Genomic DNA, 15,912 nt, shown 5'->3' with positions numbered 1-15,912 from the left:
CCAGGTACAGCTTTGCACAACTGTCCATGTGCATTGTTTGTTTGCCGTCCCACTGCCAACGTAGGAGGCAGGAAACCTGAGTAGATGGACCAGAGGGCTGACCCAGTATGGCAGGAGACAAGATACTGGACTAGATGGGCCAATAGTCTGAATCAATCGTCTTCCCAAAACTGGTTGGTAACCAGTCACTGCCCACTGGGGCAGGAGGTGCTTAGGTAACAGGATCCCAGGATGGAGATTCATCCCCTGGGGAATTTCTTCAGCAGTCTTGGTGCATTATCACCGGGGTTAAACAGCTGGGAGATCTCAAATTGCCTATTGAGCAGCTGAAGGATAGTGCCAAGAAATAGGAATAATAACAGTAAATCATTTGTATCACAGTAGCCAAGCTCAGGGCTCTGTTGTGCTAGGTGCTGTACAAACATGTTCTCAGGGACAGTCCCTGCCCTGAAGGGCTTAAAATCTAAATCAACTCACTGGGCAAAGGGTGGGAGGGGAAACAGAGGCATGGAGAGAACCCCAAGAACTTGGCTCCCTTTGTAACCCAGAGGCAGCCGATTAGGGGCCGGGAACTACCAGGTGTCCAAAGGAGCTGAATTCCATGTTTAAATGATAGAATATAACGAGGAGCAGCCCCACCAGCTCATCACTCTGTGCGGCAACTGCTGAATGACAGGGGCACAAGCAGCTCCCCCGATACAGGATCAGCACACCCAAGCCCCAGGTGACTCCCCCTGCTTGGTAGCTGGTTCCACTGCCTCTCTGCACACCTTTCCCAGCTGCATGGCTGGGCTACAGCAGGGAAAGGGGCACGGCGCAGCACCCAGGATCCATTCCAGAGTGGGCACAGACATGGGTCCCTGTTCTCCTGCTCCCTGGCTCGGTCTGCACTCGATTTTTCAGAACATTTGCTCCCCACCCCCGCCTTCAGCCAGCGTCCAGCATGGGTGGAGAAGGCGACCTGAGATCAGCGCCCTTTTTGATAAGACACCCTGCCTGGTCCCATTACAATGGCCAGTGAACTGGGCTGGCCCTGCCCATGCCAGCAGGGCTTGGCAGTCGCCCAGAGGTGAGGTGAGACATCTGGTCTCTCTCCCATCCCTTGGCTCGCTCTCACCCCTGTCTCTTCCTCCCACAGAAGCTGAAGGTGGAGATTGCGCAAGTGTTTGCGGAGATAGATTGCTTCCAAAGTGCAGAAGAGAGGTGAGGATCCAGCCATGTGCCTGCAGGGAGGTGGCGATTGCATGGTTGTTCCTTTGGTGCATAGGTGGCATGGCTCTTCTTCAGGGTGGAGAAGGAACCAGGGGCCTGCTTTAATGCCCTAGCTGGAGCCTTTCCATTGACATCAATGGGGGTTGGCTCATGTCCCAGGAGAGGGGAATCTTTCTGGGCACAAGGGAAATGATGGAGACAGCTGGCTTGCGCACTCTCTCTCTCATGAGATTTCTCTTTACTAGAGAGCAGTGAGTTCAGTAAAACACCAGCCCCTTGAGTGATTCCAGGCTCCATGGGGGTTAACACCCCCTGCCTTAGGATGGGCACAGGCAGGCAGGTGAGTGGCTTCTCTTTTCGGCCCTGGAGCAAGCCAGAGCTGAGATCAGGAAACTCCTGTTGGGAACTCAGCCCCCCTTCTGCCCCACCCTGGAGGGGAATACGGCCGGCCGCTTCTCTTTGTGCCAGGCTTGATTCTCCACCTTTGCATCTGCAGCAAAATGGTCCAGAGGGACAAAGATCTGTGCGTGGGCCGGAAGAAATTCAACATGGACCCTACAAAGGTAAGGTGTACTGTTCCGACTGCCGCTTGTTGGCATCTCATATGGACCCCTCTTTACTACAGATCAGATGCAAGTTACCCACCCCAAAGACATTCATTCTGCCATCGGGGCAGACACACGCGGGGTGGGCCCCAGGAACTGACAGCGGGGTGGGGGAGGCTGGTTTCTCAGCCCGACAGAGCACTGTCAGGCAACGCTCCGCAGCACGATATCTTCTGAGAGCTCTGAGCAATGGTGCCTCCCCCATGACACATTGTGCTGACACGTGTCAATCAAAGCACCCCCAAAGCAGAAGAGAAATGGAAGGAGGAGAGACAGGGCCAGACTTAATCCAACCACTAACTCTTCTGTCTGTCAAGGGAGCACAAATCCGGAGAGTCCCCAGCCCAGGCTCTCTCACCCCCGTCAGCTGAGGTTTGATATAGATTTCTCTAAAACCTATTCCTGGGTTGCCTGGGTAGGGAGGGAGGTCACCCGACAGGATGTGAGGCTTTCTCGCACTCAGAGCAGGCCTGGCCAACCCAGGCCGCCCCTGCTGCTGGCTTGGAAACAAGAGTCTGCAAAGCAAGTCCGGGTCTCCCACCCGCTGGATAACTCCCCCCACCCTCCAGTGCAACCCGCCCCACTAGCAGGAGACTCAGAGCAGGATGTAAAGGCAGAGGTGAATATGAATAACAAGAGACCTAAGAGCCGCTTTCTCTCCCCTCCCCCACTCTGCTGGACCACTCAGTCTGTGCTCAGCAAAGAAAACCACAAGCTGCAACAGTAATATCAGCCCCCATCATTTTAACCACAGCAACCGTCTCACTGGCTCCGGCTCAACTGCTGCTGCTCTGACCAACTTTCCATCACGCCTCCACCCCCTCCCACTGGCTCGCAAAAGAGGACCCTCCAGCCGAGCCGGTGCTAGGCAGACTAAGCAATTACTTAGGGCCCCGAGCAGCTCCAGGGGGCCCCGCATTCCCTTTTTATTATGTGTTGTATGTGGTGAGGGGGAGGATATTCCTGCTTAGGGCCCCCAGTGGGCTAGCACTGCCTCTGCACTTCAGTACCATCGCAGCAACTGCTGGCAATACCCACCAGCCCACCAAAGGGGGAGAACAGTCTGGGTGACATTCACTCCAGAGCATCAGCAAACCAGCATTAGGACTTCTTTCTATTTACATCCCACCTGGCAATCCGGCCCCTTGCGGTCTCTTATGTAGAGTTAAATCAAGCCCTGTTTTGAGGCCCTAAGTGGGACTTTAGTGATGCCTGGTCTTTGTGCTGGCCCCTGTGCGCAGAGGGGGTTGCACCCATTGAGAGTGCAGACTCCGCCCAGGGGTGGTGGGGCGGGAGGAGGGCAGTGGGTGTGACTTTGGGATAGAGCTGGTTGGAAAAACTAAGAGGGAGCTATTTTCCATTGGAAAACACAGCTCTGTTGAAATCAAAACGCATCACAAAATCATGTCGATTTCATCGAAATTCTGCTTCAGAGAAAAAAAGGCGTAGTGGGGGGAAGGGAGGAGAGTTCTGATAGTGTTGAAACACCCCATTTGGACACATTCAGATTGGAACTTTTCCATGTTTCCTTTCGAAAAGATGTTTCCTTTCGGAATGTTTTAAACTGTGCACGACGCTGTACATTATAATAGAATATGCCTTTTTTTAAAAAGTCAGAACGGAACCAAACCAATTTTGTGGGCACAAAACATTTTGCTCAACCCAAAATGAATTTGGGGGGAGAGGGAGAGGTGTCATTTTCTTCCGTGGAGAATTTTGAAATTTTCGGGTTCCGTTGGATCGAAACAAAGAAAACTTTGAAATCGCAAAATCCTGCTTGAAACGGAATTTCTGTTTTCCGCACAGCTCTGCTCAGGAACCTGGCAGCTCCCCGACAGTAGGTGTCCCGGGCCAGACCAGGATAGGTACAGCGTTAGCTCCTTTGTGGAACATGAGGGGAGGGATTAAGATGGCAAGTCTGGCTGTGTGCTCCCCAGCTGCGGTCCGAGGGGCAGGGGGAGTAGCTGGATTTGGGAGGAGGCCTGCAGAGCTGGGGAAACATGATGTCCCGAGATGGTCGGGCTGGACCCCCATTAAATTGCCCTTCCCTGGCCCCCCAGAACGTCCTCACTCATAGCCTGGGTGTGCTCTTCCCTCAGGGGATCCAGTACTTGACTGAGCACAAGGTGCTGACCTCAGACTTGCGAGAGATCGCCAGGTTCCTCTACAAGGGAGAAGGCCTGAACAAGACAGCCATCGGGGATTACCTGGGAGAGAGGTGAGACTCCCCTAGCTGATCTAACTCTCTTAGGCCTTGTCTACAGTGGGGGTTAGACCCAATTTCAGCCGCCAGTGTAGCTGAACTGTAGCAGCCCCGAGCATAGACAGGCAGAGCTGCTACTTGCACTGGGGGAGCTCGGCCCTGCTTGAAAGGGAGATAAGTCGTGTCTAGCTCCGCTTCCGGCTGGTTACCCTGCAGGTGCAAGGGGTTAGCACTGGGGCAGCTGCACTGGTTGCTGATGGCTGTACTTGGGGCGAACCCCCGGTGCAGACAAGGCATCAGTGTAACAACCTTGCCAAAGGTCCTGGTGTCTTTTCATGGGGGGGAAGGGAACTAGATTTGGAAAGCAGGGAGAGGGGGTGTGCAGAGATGTTCCTAGGGGAATCAAAGCTCTGAGGGGTCTGAGCCCAGCTCTGCTCTAGGTCACATAGTAAGGCTGCATCATAAAACACTGAGTCACAGTCTCCTTCTCTCCCCACACCCTCCCACTCGGCCCTGTTTCCTCTACCAGGGACCCAGTGAACCTGCAGATCCTTCAGGCCTTTGTGGAATGCCACCCGTTCGCCAACCTCAACCTGGTGCAGGCACTAAGGTGAGTGAGCATCTGGACAGAGAGCAGCAGAGGCCTGGGAGTGGGTGTTCAGGCCTGGCTGCAAAGGCAAGCGAGCGCATGCCAGAGGGCACGGGGCTAGGGAGACAGCTCAGAGCCAGGACAGAGCTTCCCAAGCATTCATCTGGGAGGGGACCCCCGCCCCCATTTTCATACTTGAGTGTCCGACTGCACCAATGCAGGGAAGCCACTTCCCAGGGCGGTGTCCCATTGCAGTGCGGTGCGTTGGGGAGCGTGACCCCCATTTCCCTGGGGGGCATCTTGCTGCAGTTCCCTGTGTTAGGGAAGAATCACCTATATGTCATAGGAGTGCATCCTACTTTTTCATAGGTTGGCCCCTCTCCTTCCTCCTGGGGTGTCCCAGCATGAGGGGAGAGGACCTGCTATTTCCAGAGGTGTCCACGTGGGTAGTGTCCGTCTGCTGTGGGAGAGGGACACACCCTCCCCCCCCGTTTCAAGGGCATCTCATTGAGCTCTCACATTGCCCATGCGGGCTTCTCGTCGGGCTCTTGTGCACTAGCAGCAGAGGGAGCCTGTGTCCTTGGGGGAGGCATCTCGTTTGAGGCTGTGCACTGGGGAGAGGGGTCCCCGTTTGCTAAGAGAGCGTCCTGCTGGACGCCCATGTGGTGGGCAGAGAGGCCCCGGGCTCTGGAGCAGGTGTCCTGTCCTGCTCTCTTGTTTTGGGGGAGGGCCCCGTTTCTGAGGGACGGTGTCTAGTTGTTGCCCTAGGAGCTGAGGGAGGGTTCCCTGTTTCCCAGGCTGGGTGTCTCATTGGGTGCTGAGGGGAAAGCTGTCTGGGTCCTAGGCTGGGTGTCCCATCACACCCGTCTTGGGAAGAAAGGGGCCCCTGTTACACATAAGGACGTCCTGTTGCCTTCCCTGTGTGGAGGGAGGACACCCGCATGTCCATGGGAGGAAGGAGGGCACCCCTGGGCATTAGGGGCATGAAGCCTGCCTGGCCATTGCATGACTCGCCCACGGGCTCGGTGTCCTTGCAGGCAGTTCCTGTGGAGCTTCCGGCTGCCCGGGGAGGCCCAGAAGATTGATCGGATGATGGAGGCCTTCGCCAACTGGTACTGCCAGTGTAACCCGGGAGTCTTCCAGTCGACAGGTAGCTGCAGAGGAGGGGAGTGGGAATGAGCTGCCAGATGTTTGCATGATCCACCACTCACAAAATGTAGTGTTTGAACAGTAGAGGCAGCACCTCCAGCTTTAGCTTCCCTTAGGTCAGGTGATTTGGCCCTGGTCCCATATCACTTCTGCCTGTTCCTACCTGTAGGTGGTTTTTCTAGAGACAAGGGACAATGCTGATCTCCATTTCACTGACAGAAACCCACTGGGCCATGTCCACAGCTGGTGTGAACCCACTCAACTGCGGGAAAGCCAGTGGAGTCTATATGGATTGACCCCAGCTGGGGATCATTAATGATCTGGATGGTGGGATGGATTTCACCCTTAGCAAGTTCGTGGATGACACTAAGCTGGGGGGAGTGGTAGATACATTGGAGGTAGGGATAGGGTCCAGAGTGACCTAGACAAATTGGAGGATTGGGCCAAAAAAAATCTGATGAGGTTCAACAAGGACAAGTGCAGAGTCCTGCACTTAGGACGGAAGAATCCCATGCACTGCTACAGCCTGGGGACCGACTGGCTAAACGGCAGTTCTGCAGAAAAGGACAAGGGGATTACAGTGAATGAGAAGCTGGATATGAGTCAACAGTGTGCCCTTGTTGCCAAGAAGGCTAACCACATATTGGGCTGCATTAGTAGATTGAGGGAAGTGATTATTCCCCTCTATTCGGCACTGGTCAGGCCACATCTGGAGTATTGTGTCCAGTTTTGCCCCCCCCCCCTCTACAGAAAGGATGTGGACAAATTGGAGAGAGTCCAGTGGAAGGCAATGAAAATGTTTAGGGGGCTGGGGCACATGACTTATGAGGAGAGGCTGAGGGAACTGGAGTTATTTATTCTGCAGAAGAGAAGAGTGAGGGGGGATTTGATAGCAGCCTTCAACTCAGGGCCGGCTCCAGGCACCAGCGTAGCAAGCAGGTGCCTGGGGCGGCCAATGAAGAGGGGGGCGGCAGGTCCAGCTGTTCAGCGGCAATTCGGCAGTGGGGCTGTCACTCCCTCTCGGAGCGAAGGACCTGCCTCCAAATTGCTGCAGATCACGGCTTTTTTGTGTGTGTGTGTGTGTGCTTGGGGTGGCAAAAACACTAGAGCCGGCCCTGCTTCAACTACCTGAAGGGGGGTTCCAAAGAGGATGGAGCTCGGCTGTTCTCAGTAGTGGCAGATGACAGAACAAGGAGCAATGGTCTCAAGTTGCAGTGGGGGAGGTCTAGGTTGGATATTAGGAAACACTATTTCACTAGGAGGGCAGTGAAGCACTGGAATGGGTTACCTAGGGAGGTGGTGGAATCTCCATCCTTAGAGGTTTTTAAGGCCCAGCTTGACAAAACCCTGGCTGGGATGATTTAGTTGGTGTTTGTCCTGCTTTGAGCAGGGGGTTGGACTAGATGATCTCCTGAGGTCTCTTCCAAACCTAATCTTCTATGATTCTATGATCTAGCCCAAGTTTCTAGTCTCTTACCTACAAAAGGAGTTGCCGCTTGTTGTCTTGATTTCCCTTTTCCTCCCCGTTATCTCTGATCTCTTCTTCCTTCTTTCCCCTGGCCAATCTCCTCTCCTCCTCCTTCTTGCCACCCTCCTTCCTTTCCCCTCGTGTCACACTCCATCATCACTGTCCCTCTTCAGGCAGTTGGCTCCAGAAGCCCTATCAGCACCCGACACCTTAGGATAGTGGCTCCTGGTCATCTAACAGTGGCAGTGCTGTCAGTGATCTGCACTCAGATAGCTGAGCCATTGTAATGCCAACCCAACCATCCTGTCCCAGCAGTGAAAAAGCCTGTCACCACCATCAGGCTTGTGTCTCCGGCCCACAGCTCCACTCTCTGGAATGATAGGCCCAGGCCACCCCTCTGTCCGTGTATTCCTAGCTCCCACCTGTCATGCTTCACGTTCCAGCATTTCATGTGGGTTGTGATGGGCACAAAAACTGTGTCCCAGCGACTGTGTCCTCCCGCCACAATGCTGTCCTAAATCAGCATCTGTGCCGGAGGTCAGACAGTGGTTCTCAACCGATTTACCATTGTGGGCCGCATCCAATACTATCTGTATGGCCCTGAGGATGTCACATGACCCACAGCGGTGTGCTGATGGCTGCAAGTTGAGAACCACTCGTGATCACAATGGTGCCTTCTGACCGTAATGTCTATGAGCATCGACAGCCACCTGTCTTAAATCAGCGCTGTCACATAATGGCGCAAGGTTAAGGAGGCAAATAAATGTCACACCCTCCACCTGGGACTTGTGTTCCCTCCACACGTACGATGCTGGCCCTTGACAGGCCCCGTGTACCAGCCATCAGACCCCAGTGGGGTGAGCACCCTCCCCCGCTTTCCAAGGGCTCCATGGGATCCAAGCGCTCTGTACTGGAGCCCAAAGGAACAGACAATCCGAGGGCCAGCAAAGGGAGACAGCCTCCTCCCACTGCAGGGGGAACCTTTCTAGAGCCTCAATGGGAACAGGGAAACCTCCCACCCACCTCCCCCCAGAACCCCAGGGGCACGGTTCCCCCTGCAGGGGTGTCTGGCGTGGCGATGCTGCCAGTCACCCACACCCCTCTGCACTCTCTCGCTCACTGGCAGATACGTGCTACGTGCTCTCCTTCTCCGTCATCATGCTGAACACCAGCCTGCACAACCCCAATGTGAAGGACAAGCCCCCTTTCGAGAGGTTCGTGGCCATGAACCGAGGCATCAACAATGGAGGGGACCTGCCTGAAGAGCTCCTGCGGGTAAGTGCTCCTGCCTGCTCGCCTGGCCTGCTGCCGGGTGCTGAGCTGGGAGAAATACCCGACCCAGCCAAAGGCATCATCGATATGTCTCCCTGAGGCATCGCACTGATTTCTGGGCGGTCCCTTCCTGGAGCATCCATGGTCCCCATGAGTGGGAAAGTCCAAGTATTCCTCCCTCCTCCGTGGCTCTGAGAGTGCAAGGAGACAAAGGCCTGCTAGGCCCAAGGTATATCACCCCACAAGCTTATCAGGTGTCTGTTTTAAAAGTCCGGTTGGCAGCACAGCCAGACAAGGCAGACTCCCTGTCTACCGTGACTCCGCGCGGCTCCCAGAAGCAGCCAGTATGTCCCACCCCGGCTCCTAGGCGTAGGGGCAGCCAGGGGACTCTGCACGCTGCCCTCACTCCAAGCACCAGCTCCACAGCTCCCGTTGGCCGGGAACCATGCGGCCAATGGGATCTGCGGGGGCGGCGCCTGCAGACAGGGCAGCGCACAGAGCCGCCTGGCTGCGCCTCCACATAGGAGATGTAGGGAGGACATGCCGCTGCTTCCGGGAGCTGCCTGAGGTAAGTGTCGCCTGGAGCCTGCCGCCCTCATCCACCCCACACCTCGCCCCGCAGCCCCAACCCTGATCCCGCTCCTGCCCTCCAAACCCCTCGATCCCAGCCTGAAACACTCTCCTGCACCCCAAACCCCTCATCCCCAGCCCCACCACAGAGTCTGCACCCCCAGCTGGAGCCCTCACCCCCTGCACCCCACCTTCCTGCCCCAACCCAGAGCCCCCTACCGCACCCTGAACCCTTCATTTCTGGCCCCACCCCAGAACCCACATCCCCAGCCGAGAGCCAGTACCCTCTCCCATACCCCAACCCCCTGCCTCAGCCCAGAGCCCCCTCCCATACTCTGAATCCGAACCCCTCGGTTCCATCCCCCAGCACGGATCCCCTTCCTGCACCCCAAATCCCTCATCCCCGGCCCCACCCTGGAGCCCACACCCCCAGCCAGTGCCCTCACCCCCTCCCACACTCCCAACCCCCTGAGTCAGGCTGTGAAAATGAGTGAGTGAGTGAGGGTGGGGAGAGCGAGCGACAGAGTGGGGGGTGGAGTGAGCAGGGGCGGGGCCTCGAAGGAGTGGTGGGGAAGGACTGGCCTCAGAGGAGGGTCAGGGCAAAGGTGTTCGGTTTTGTGCGAGTAGAAAGTTGGCAACCCTAGTGACCCAGCTGCTGAGGAAGGTGGAATAAGTGGACTCTCCCATACTGGGGTAGCAGGGGTGCTCCAGGAGCGGGGTATGGGTGTCTGGAAGATGAGAGAATGTGCTTTGGCCAGGGGACAGGGAAGGTACATTGGAGAGAGCCTGCCAATGTGACCTTGCTGGCCAGGGTGTGCTGCAGACCAGGAGAGTGTGGGGTGGAGAGTGTGCGGTGTGTGTGTGTGTGTATGTAACAGAGAGAGAGAACAAATCTGTGAGGGTTGCATGCGCCTTTGCGAGTGTGGTTAGCGGTGGGTGTGTCTGTTGGGGATGTGTGGGTGGTGTGCGTGTCTGCGAGTGTGTATCTGTGTGTGGGGATGTCTGCCTTTGTCGGGCTGGGTCTTTTAATGGGCCTAATGGAGCGAGGCACCCAACGCCCAGCAACCTGCCAAGAGAGCTGGGCACCTGACTCCCTTAACCCCAGCCTTTGTCTGTAAGCTGTTCTGGGCACGGTGTGTGTACATCTGGGGCATCAAGATGCTGCTGCTGCTGCTGCTGCTGCTGCTGATGATGATGATGATGATGATGATGATGATGATGATGATGTCATTGTGGGCCAAATTCTGACCCCCTTACTCACACTGAGTAGCACCCAGGAACATCCCCATTGACTCCCGGGGAACGACTCGCGGCGTAAGGTGCTGACGTGAATAAGGGTCTCAGAGCCTGGCTCTGCGATTGCCATGAGTCTTCGCTGAGGGGCGTTTGCTCAAAGAAGGACTCTGGCGTCTCTTTCTGCACACGTCGTGCTATTTGTAGCTCAGGTTTCTCTGATCCCGAATGGCCTTGTGCCCCTGGCCTCAGCCTCGGAAAGTCTCAAGGGATTTATTTTACCTGGTGAATTCCTGTATTGCCCGGGGGCCATTCTCCCTCTCGCTAGGCCTCCCTCTGCTGAGGATCCTGGTGGCACCCCCTGCAGGTTCACCCTCTGGCTCACTTGGCAGTATCAGTGCTCAGACAGGGATCTGTACTTACGAAAGGGAGTCGTTAGGCTTGGGCAAGGAAGAGCCTTAACGGCCAGGTTTCCAAAAGAGCAGAGCAGCACCCCGTGGCCCTTGTTCAGGGGCCTAAATGGGGGCAGAAAGTCTGGCCCTAAGAGACCAAATGCTGCCGCTGGCCTGCATTGGCAGCCGCAAAGCAGTGTGTGCATACCCTGCTTCTCTCGTGCAATTCCCAGAGCTGTGGAGACCAGCCACCGCATGGCTGCGCCTCAGGGAAGGCAGCATGACAGCTCCTCCCTTCTCACACAATGCCCTGCAGGGAAGGTTTAGTGCAAGGGTTCTCAAACTAGGGGTCGGGACCCCTCAGGGGGTCGCGAGGTTATTACATGGGGGGTCACGAGCTGTCAGCCTCCACTCCAAACCCCGCTTTGCAGCCAGCATTTATAATGGTGTTAAATATATAAACAAGTGTTTTTAATTTATAAGGGGGGTCGCACTCAGAGGCTTGCTGTGTGAAAGGGGTCACCAGAGCAAAAGTCTGAGAACCACTGGTCTAGTGTCTCCTGCTCAGGTTTAGCCTGTGGAGAGGGGCCCTGCCCAGTGCTGCAATTGTAACTCTTTCTTGGGGTGCCCAGAACTCTAAACCACTGTGTTACCCCCCCTGTCTGTCCACCTCACCAACAAACTCCTCAAGACGCTGCCAGTCTTAACCTGTCCTTGCCGGTAACATTCAGTGAATCCGTTCTCAAGCCCCCCAGGAAAAATGTTCCTCTGCAGCAACTAGCCCCAGCCCTGGATGCCCACAGAAATACCACGTCAGCTGGTGCCTCCAAAGAGACAGAATCCACACCAGCCAGCTGGCTCACCGAGGACACATTCTTCACCTTAATATACAGCACTGAGATGCAGCGGCGTATTACACTGCTCTACAGCCAAAATACTTCTGAAATAAATGTAGTCAAACGTTACTAATTCTGGGTCACTGAGAACGAAAATGATGCTGAAAATTGTTGATTGGCTCTAGTTTTCAAGATATGCTATTGAGTCAGTATATACGACCCTTGACTTGGGAATGGCGGAGGATAAGTGAGTTATAAAGGGAAGGGATCTCAATTTAAACCAGAAATGACTAAAATACATCTTTGACTGGATCTATGAATAAATCTATGACTGGGTTTGGACAGTACTTGCTTTTTAGGCAAAACAATGAATGATGCAATCTGAAGCTGGCATTGCATCATACATGATAGGAATTGCATCATGTTATTCCTAGACGTCATGGATTCATAGATTCATAGATTCATAGATTATAGGACTGGAAGGGACCTCGAGAGGTCATCGAGTCCAGTCCCCTGCCCGCATGGCAGGACCAAATACTGCCTAGACCATCCCTGATAGACATTTATCTAACCTACTCTTAAATATCTCCAGAGACGGAGATTCCACAACCTCCCTAGGCAATTTGTTCCAGTGTTTAACCACCCTGACAGTTAGGAACTTTTTCCTAATGTCCAATCTAGACCTCCCTTGCTGCAGTTTAAACCCATTGTTTCTGGTTCTATCCTTAGAGGCTAAGGTGAACAAGTTCTCTCCCTCCTCCTTATGACACCCTTTTATATACCTGAAAACTGCTATCATGTCCCCTCTCAGTCTTCTCTTTTCCAAACTAAACAAACCCAATTCTTTCAGCCTTCCTTCATAGGTCATGTTCTCAAGACCTTTAATCATTCTTGTTGCTCTTCTTTGGACCCTTTCCAGTTTCTCCACATCTTTTTTAAAATGCGGCGCCCAGAACTGGACACAATACTCCAGCTGAGGCCTAACCAGAGCAGAGTAGAGCGGAAGAATGACTTCTCGTGTCTTGCTCACAACACACCTGTTAATGCATCCCAGAATCATGTTTGCTTTTTTTGCAACAGCATCACACTGTTGACTCATATTTAGCTTGTGGTCCACTATAACCCCTAGATCCCTTTCTGCCGTACTCCTTCCTAGACAGTCTTTTCCCATTCTGTATGTGTGAAATTGATTTTTCCTTCCTAAGTGGAGCACTTTGCATTTGTCTTTGTTAAACTTCATCCTGTTTAACTCAGACCATTTCTCCAATTTGTCCAGATCATTTTGAATTATGACCCTGTCCTCCAAAGTAGTTGCAATCCCTCCCAGTTTGGTATCATCCGCAAACTTAATAAGCGTACTTTCTATGCCAATATCTAAGTCGTTGATGAAGATATTGAACAGCGCCGGTCCCAAAACAGACCCCTGCGGTACCCCACTCGTTACGCCTTTCCAGCAGGATTGGGAACCATTAATAACAACTCTCTGAGTACGATTATCCAGCCAGTTATGCACCCACCTTATAGTAGCCCCATCTAATTTGTATTTGCCTAGTTTATCGATAAGAATATCATGCGAGACCGTATCAAATGCCTTACTAAAGTCTAGGTATACCACATCCACCGCTTCACCCTTATCCACAAGGCTCGTTATCCTATCAAAGAAAGCTATCAGATTGGTTTGACATGATTTGTTCTTCACAAATCCATGCTGGCTATTCCCTATCACCTTACCACCTTCCAAGTGTTGGCAGATGATTTCCTTAATTACTTGCTCCATTATCTTCCCTGGCACAGAAGTTAAACTAACTGGTCTGTAGTTACCTGGGTTGTTTTTATTTCCCTTTTTATAGATGGGCACTATATTTGCCCTTTTCCAGTCTTCTGGAATCTCTCCCGTCTCCCATGACTTTCCAAAGATAATAGCTAGAGGCTCAGATACCTCCTCTATTAGCTCCTTGAGTATTCTAGGATGCATTTCATCAGGCCCGGGTGACTTGCAGGCATCTAACTTTTCTAAGTGATGTTTAACTTGTTCTTTTTTTATTTTATCCGCTAAACCTACCCCCTTCCCATTAGCATTCACTATGTTAGGCATTCCTTCAGACTTCTCGGTGAAGACCGAAACAAAGAAGTCATTAAGCATCTCTGCCATTTCCAAGCTTCCTGTTACTGTTTCTCCCTCTTCACTAAGCAGTGGGCCTACCCTGTCTTTGGTCTTCCTCTTGCTTCTAATGTATTGATAAAAAGTCTTCTTTTTATCATGATGCAATCACAATGAAGCTTACATCACTCTGCTGAACAAATTGCCCTATATCAGCTCTAGAAATCATACAGTGTCGTGCTCTCTTATTTGTCAGTGTTTGATTTTGCAAAGGGACACATTTCTGTTTAGCCAAAGTGAGCAGAGATGCCTCGTACTTGTGTGAACAGTGCAGAGAACTTCTGCTATGTTTGTGGTGAAGTGACTTTTGCATCACAAAAGCGCAGTATAACCACTATGGTTAAGAAAGCCTATCACCTTTATTTTGGCTGCAAAATTGGAGATCAGGGCAAGAGGTGGGCCCCACACATATGCTGCAACACTTGTGCAACAAATCTTCGCCAGTGGTTGAACAGGAAAAGGAAATCTATGCCTTTTGCAGTGCCAATGATTTGGAGAGAGCCACCAGATCATACCAGCAATTGTTACATCTGCATGGTGCCTCCAGTTGGGAAAGGTGTGTCAAAGAAGAAAAAGTGGACTGTGCATTATCCAAACATTCCATCAGCTATACGCCCAGTACCCCACGGAGAAGGACTGCCGGTTCCTGATGCACCAGAATCATTCTCACTTGAGTCAGACGAGGAAGAGGAAGAGGATGAAACTTCTGGTCCTGAACCATCAATGTCACAGGACCCACATTTTCTCCCATCCTCCTCCTCAGAACCACACCTCATAAGACAAGGTGAACTGAATGACCTTGTCAGGGATTTGGAACTACCCAAGAGTAAGGCAGAGCTGTTGGGCTCCAGACTACAGCAGTGGAATCTCCTGGCAGGTGATGTTAGGGTTTCCATGTTCCGTGACTGTCAAAAGGATCTTGTTCATGGAAGGTGATCTTGTAGCCTGCAACAACATCGATGGTGTGATGGCAGCCCTCAACATCGTTCACGATCCAGATGAGTGGAGACTGTTCATTGATTCATCGAAGACAAGTCTTAAAGCTGTTCTACTGCATAATGGCAATGTTTTGCCATCAATTCCAGTTGGTCATGCAGTCCATATGAAGGAAACCTATGACAACATGAAACAACTTTTGAGGTGCATAAACTATGACCAACATCAGTGGCAGCTTTGTGGCGATTTGAAGGTTGTTGCTCTCTTGCTTGGTCTGCAGACTGGATACACAAAGTACTGCTGTTTTCTCTGCGAATGGGATAGTCGTGCAAGAGATTCCCACTACATCAAGAAAGATTGGCCACTCTGATAGTCATTGGAGCCTGGGAGGAAAAGTGTTCAGCATCCACCACTTCTTGAATCAAGGAAGATTTTGTTGCCACCCTTACACATCAAGCTGGGTCTGATGAAAACTTTATCAAGGCCATTGACAAAACACAAGCTTTCAAGTACCTCCGTGGAAAATTTCCAAGGTTAAGTGAAGCTAAGATAAAGGAAAGTGTCTTTGTTGGTCCTCAGATTCGTGAACTTCTTCGAGATGATGCATTTGACCATGCACTGTGTGGCAAGGAAAAGACGGCATGGAAAGCCTTCCAGTTAGTGGCAATACATTTTCTCGGAAACAACAAGGCAGACAACTACAGGTTGTTGGTGGAAAACCTCCTCAAGGCATACAAAAGCCTTGGTTGCAACATGTCACTAAAGATACATTTTTTGCACTCTCATCTAGACTTTTATCCACCAAACTGCGGAGCAGTGAGCGACGAGCACGGCGAGCGATTTCACCAGGACATTGCAACAATGGAGAAACGCTATCAGGGCAAATGGAGACCATCAATGCTTGCAGACTATTGCTGGACAGTGACAAGAGATGCTCCATTTAATGAATACAAGAGACAAGCCAAGAAGCGCCGAGTAGACACTGAATAGGACTAAATTATGTACATAATAGTTTTTTGCCTTTTGTTTCATAATCAATTTTATTTATATAACCCTTTTGCTGATTTTTAAAGTGTTACATAAACAGGACAGGTGAAATATTATCATGTAAAGCAACCATAAACACATGAAAAGACCTAGGTTTACAATTTATGATTAAAACTCTACTATCTACACAATATACATAGACATAAAATGCAAAAACTTAAATATCTTAGAAACAGTAGCCAATCAGTTGTTTTAATTGTCATATTTGAATTCAGCACATCAAAATACATAATAAATAG

The 15,912-nt window shown here is 52.0% G+C and overlaps 1 protein-coding gene across 1 annotated transcript in view; it reads left to right on the top strand.

The window, feature by feature from the left end:
• The window catches only part of CYTH4 (cytohesin 4), a 35,325-nt gene that overhangs the window by 10,500 nt on the left and 8,913 nt on the right, over positions 1–15,912 (top strand). The window contains exons 3-8 of the mRNA XM_054016256.1: positions 1,139–1,203; positions 1,709–1,775; positions 3,917–4,035; positions 4,550–4,630; positions 5,647–5,759; positions 8,353–8,501. Coding sequence (XP_053872231.1) covers positions 1,139–1,203; positions 1,709–1,775; positions 3,917–4,035; positions 4,550–4,630; positions 5,647–5,759; positions 8,353–8,501 — 594 coding nt within the window. The remainder of the gene's footprint in view (positions 1–1,138; positions 1,204–1,708; positions 1,776–3,916; positions 4,036–4,549; positions 4,631–5,646; positions 5,760–8,352; positions 8,502–15,912) is intronic.

The sequence above is a fragment of the Malaclemys terrapin genome, chromosome 1 (genome assembly GCF_027887155.1).
Source record: "Malaclemys terrapin pileata isolate rMalTer1 chromosome 1, rMalTer1.hap1, whole genome shotgun sequence".
Taxonomy (NCBI): Eukaryota; Metazoa; Chordata; order Testudines; family Emydidae; genus Malaclemys; species Malaclemys terrapin.
This window is presented reverse-complemented; position numbering and strand designations above follow the sequence as displayed.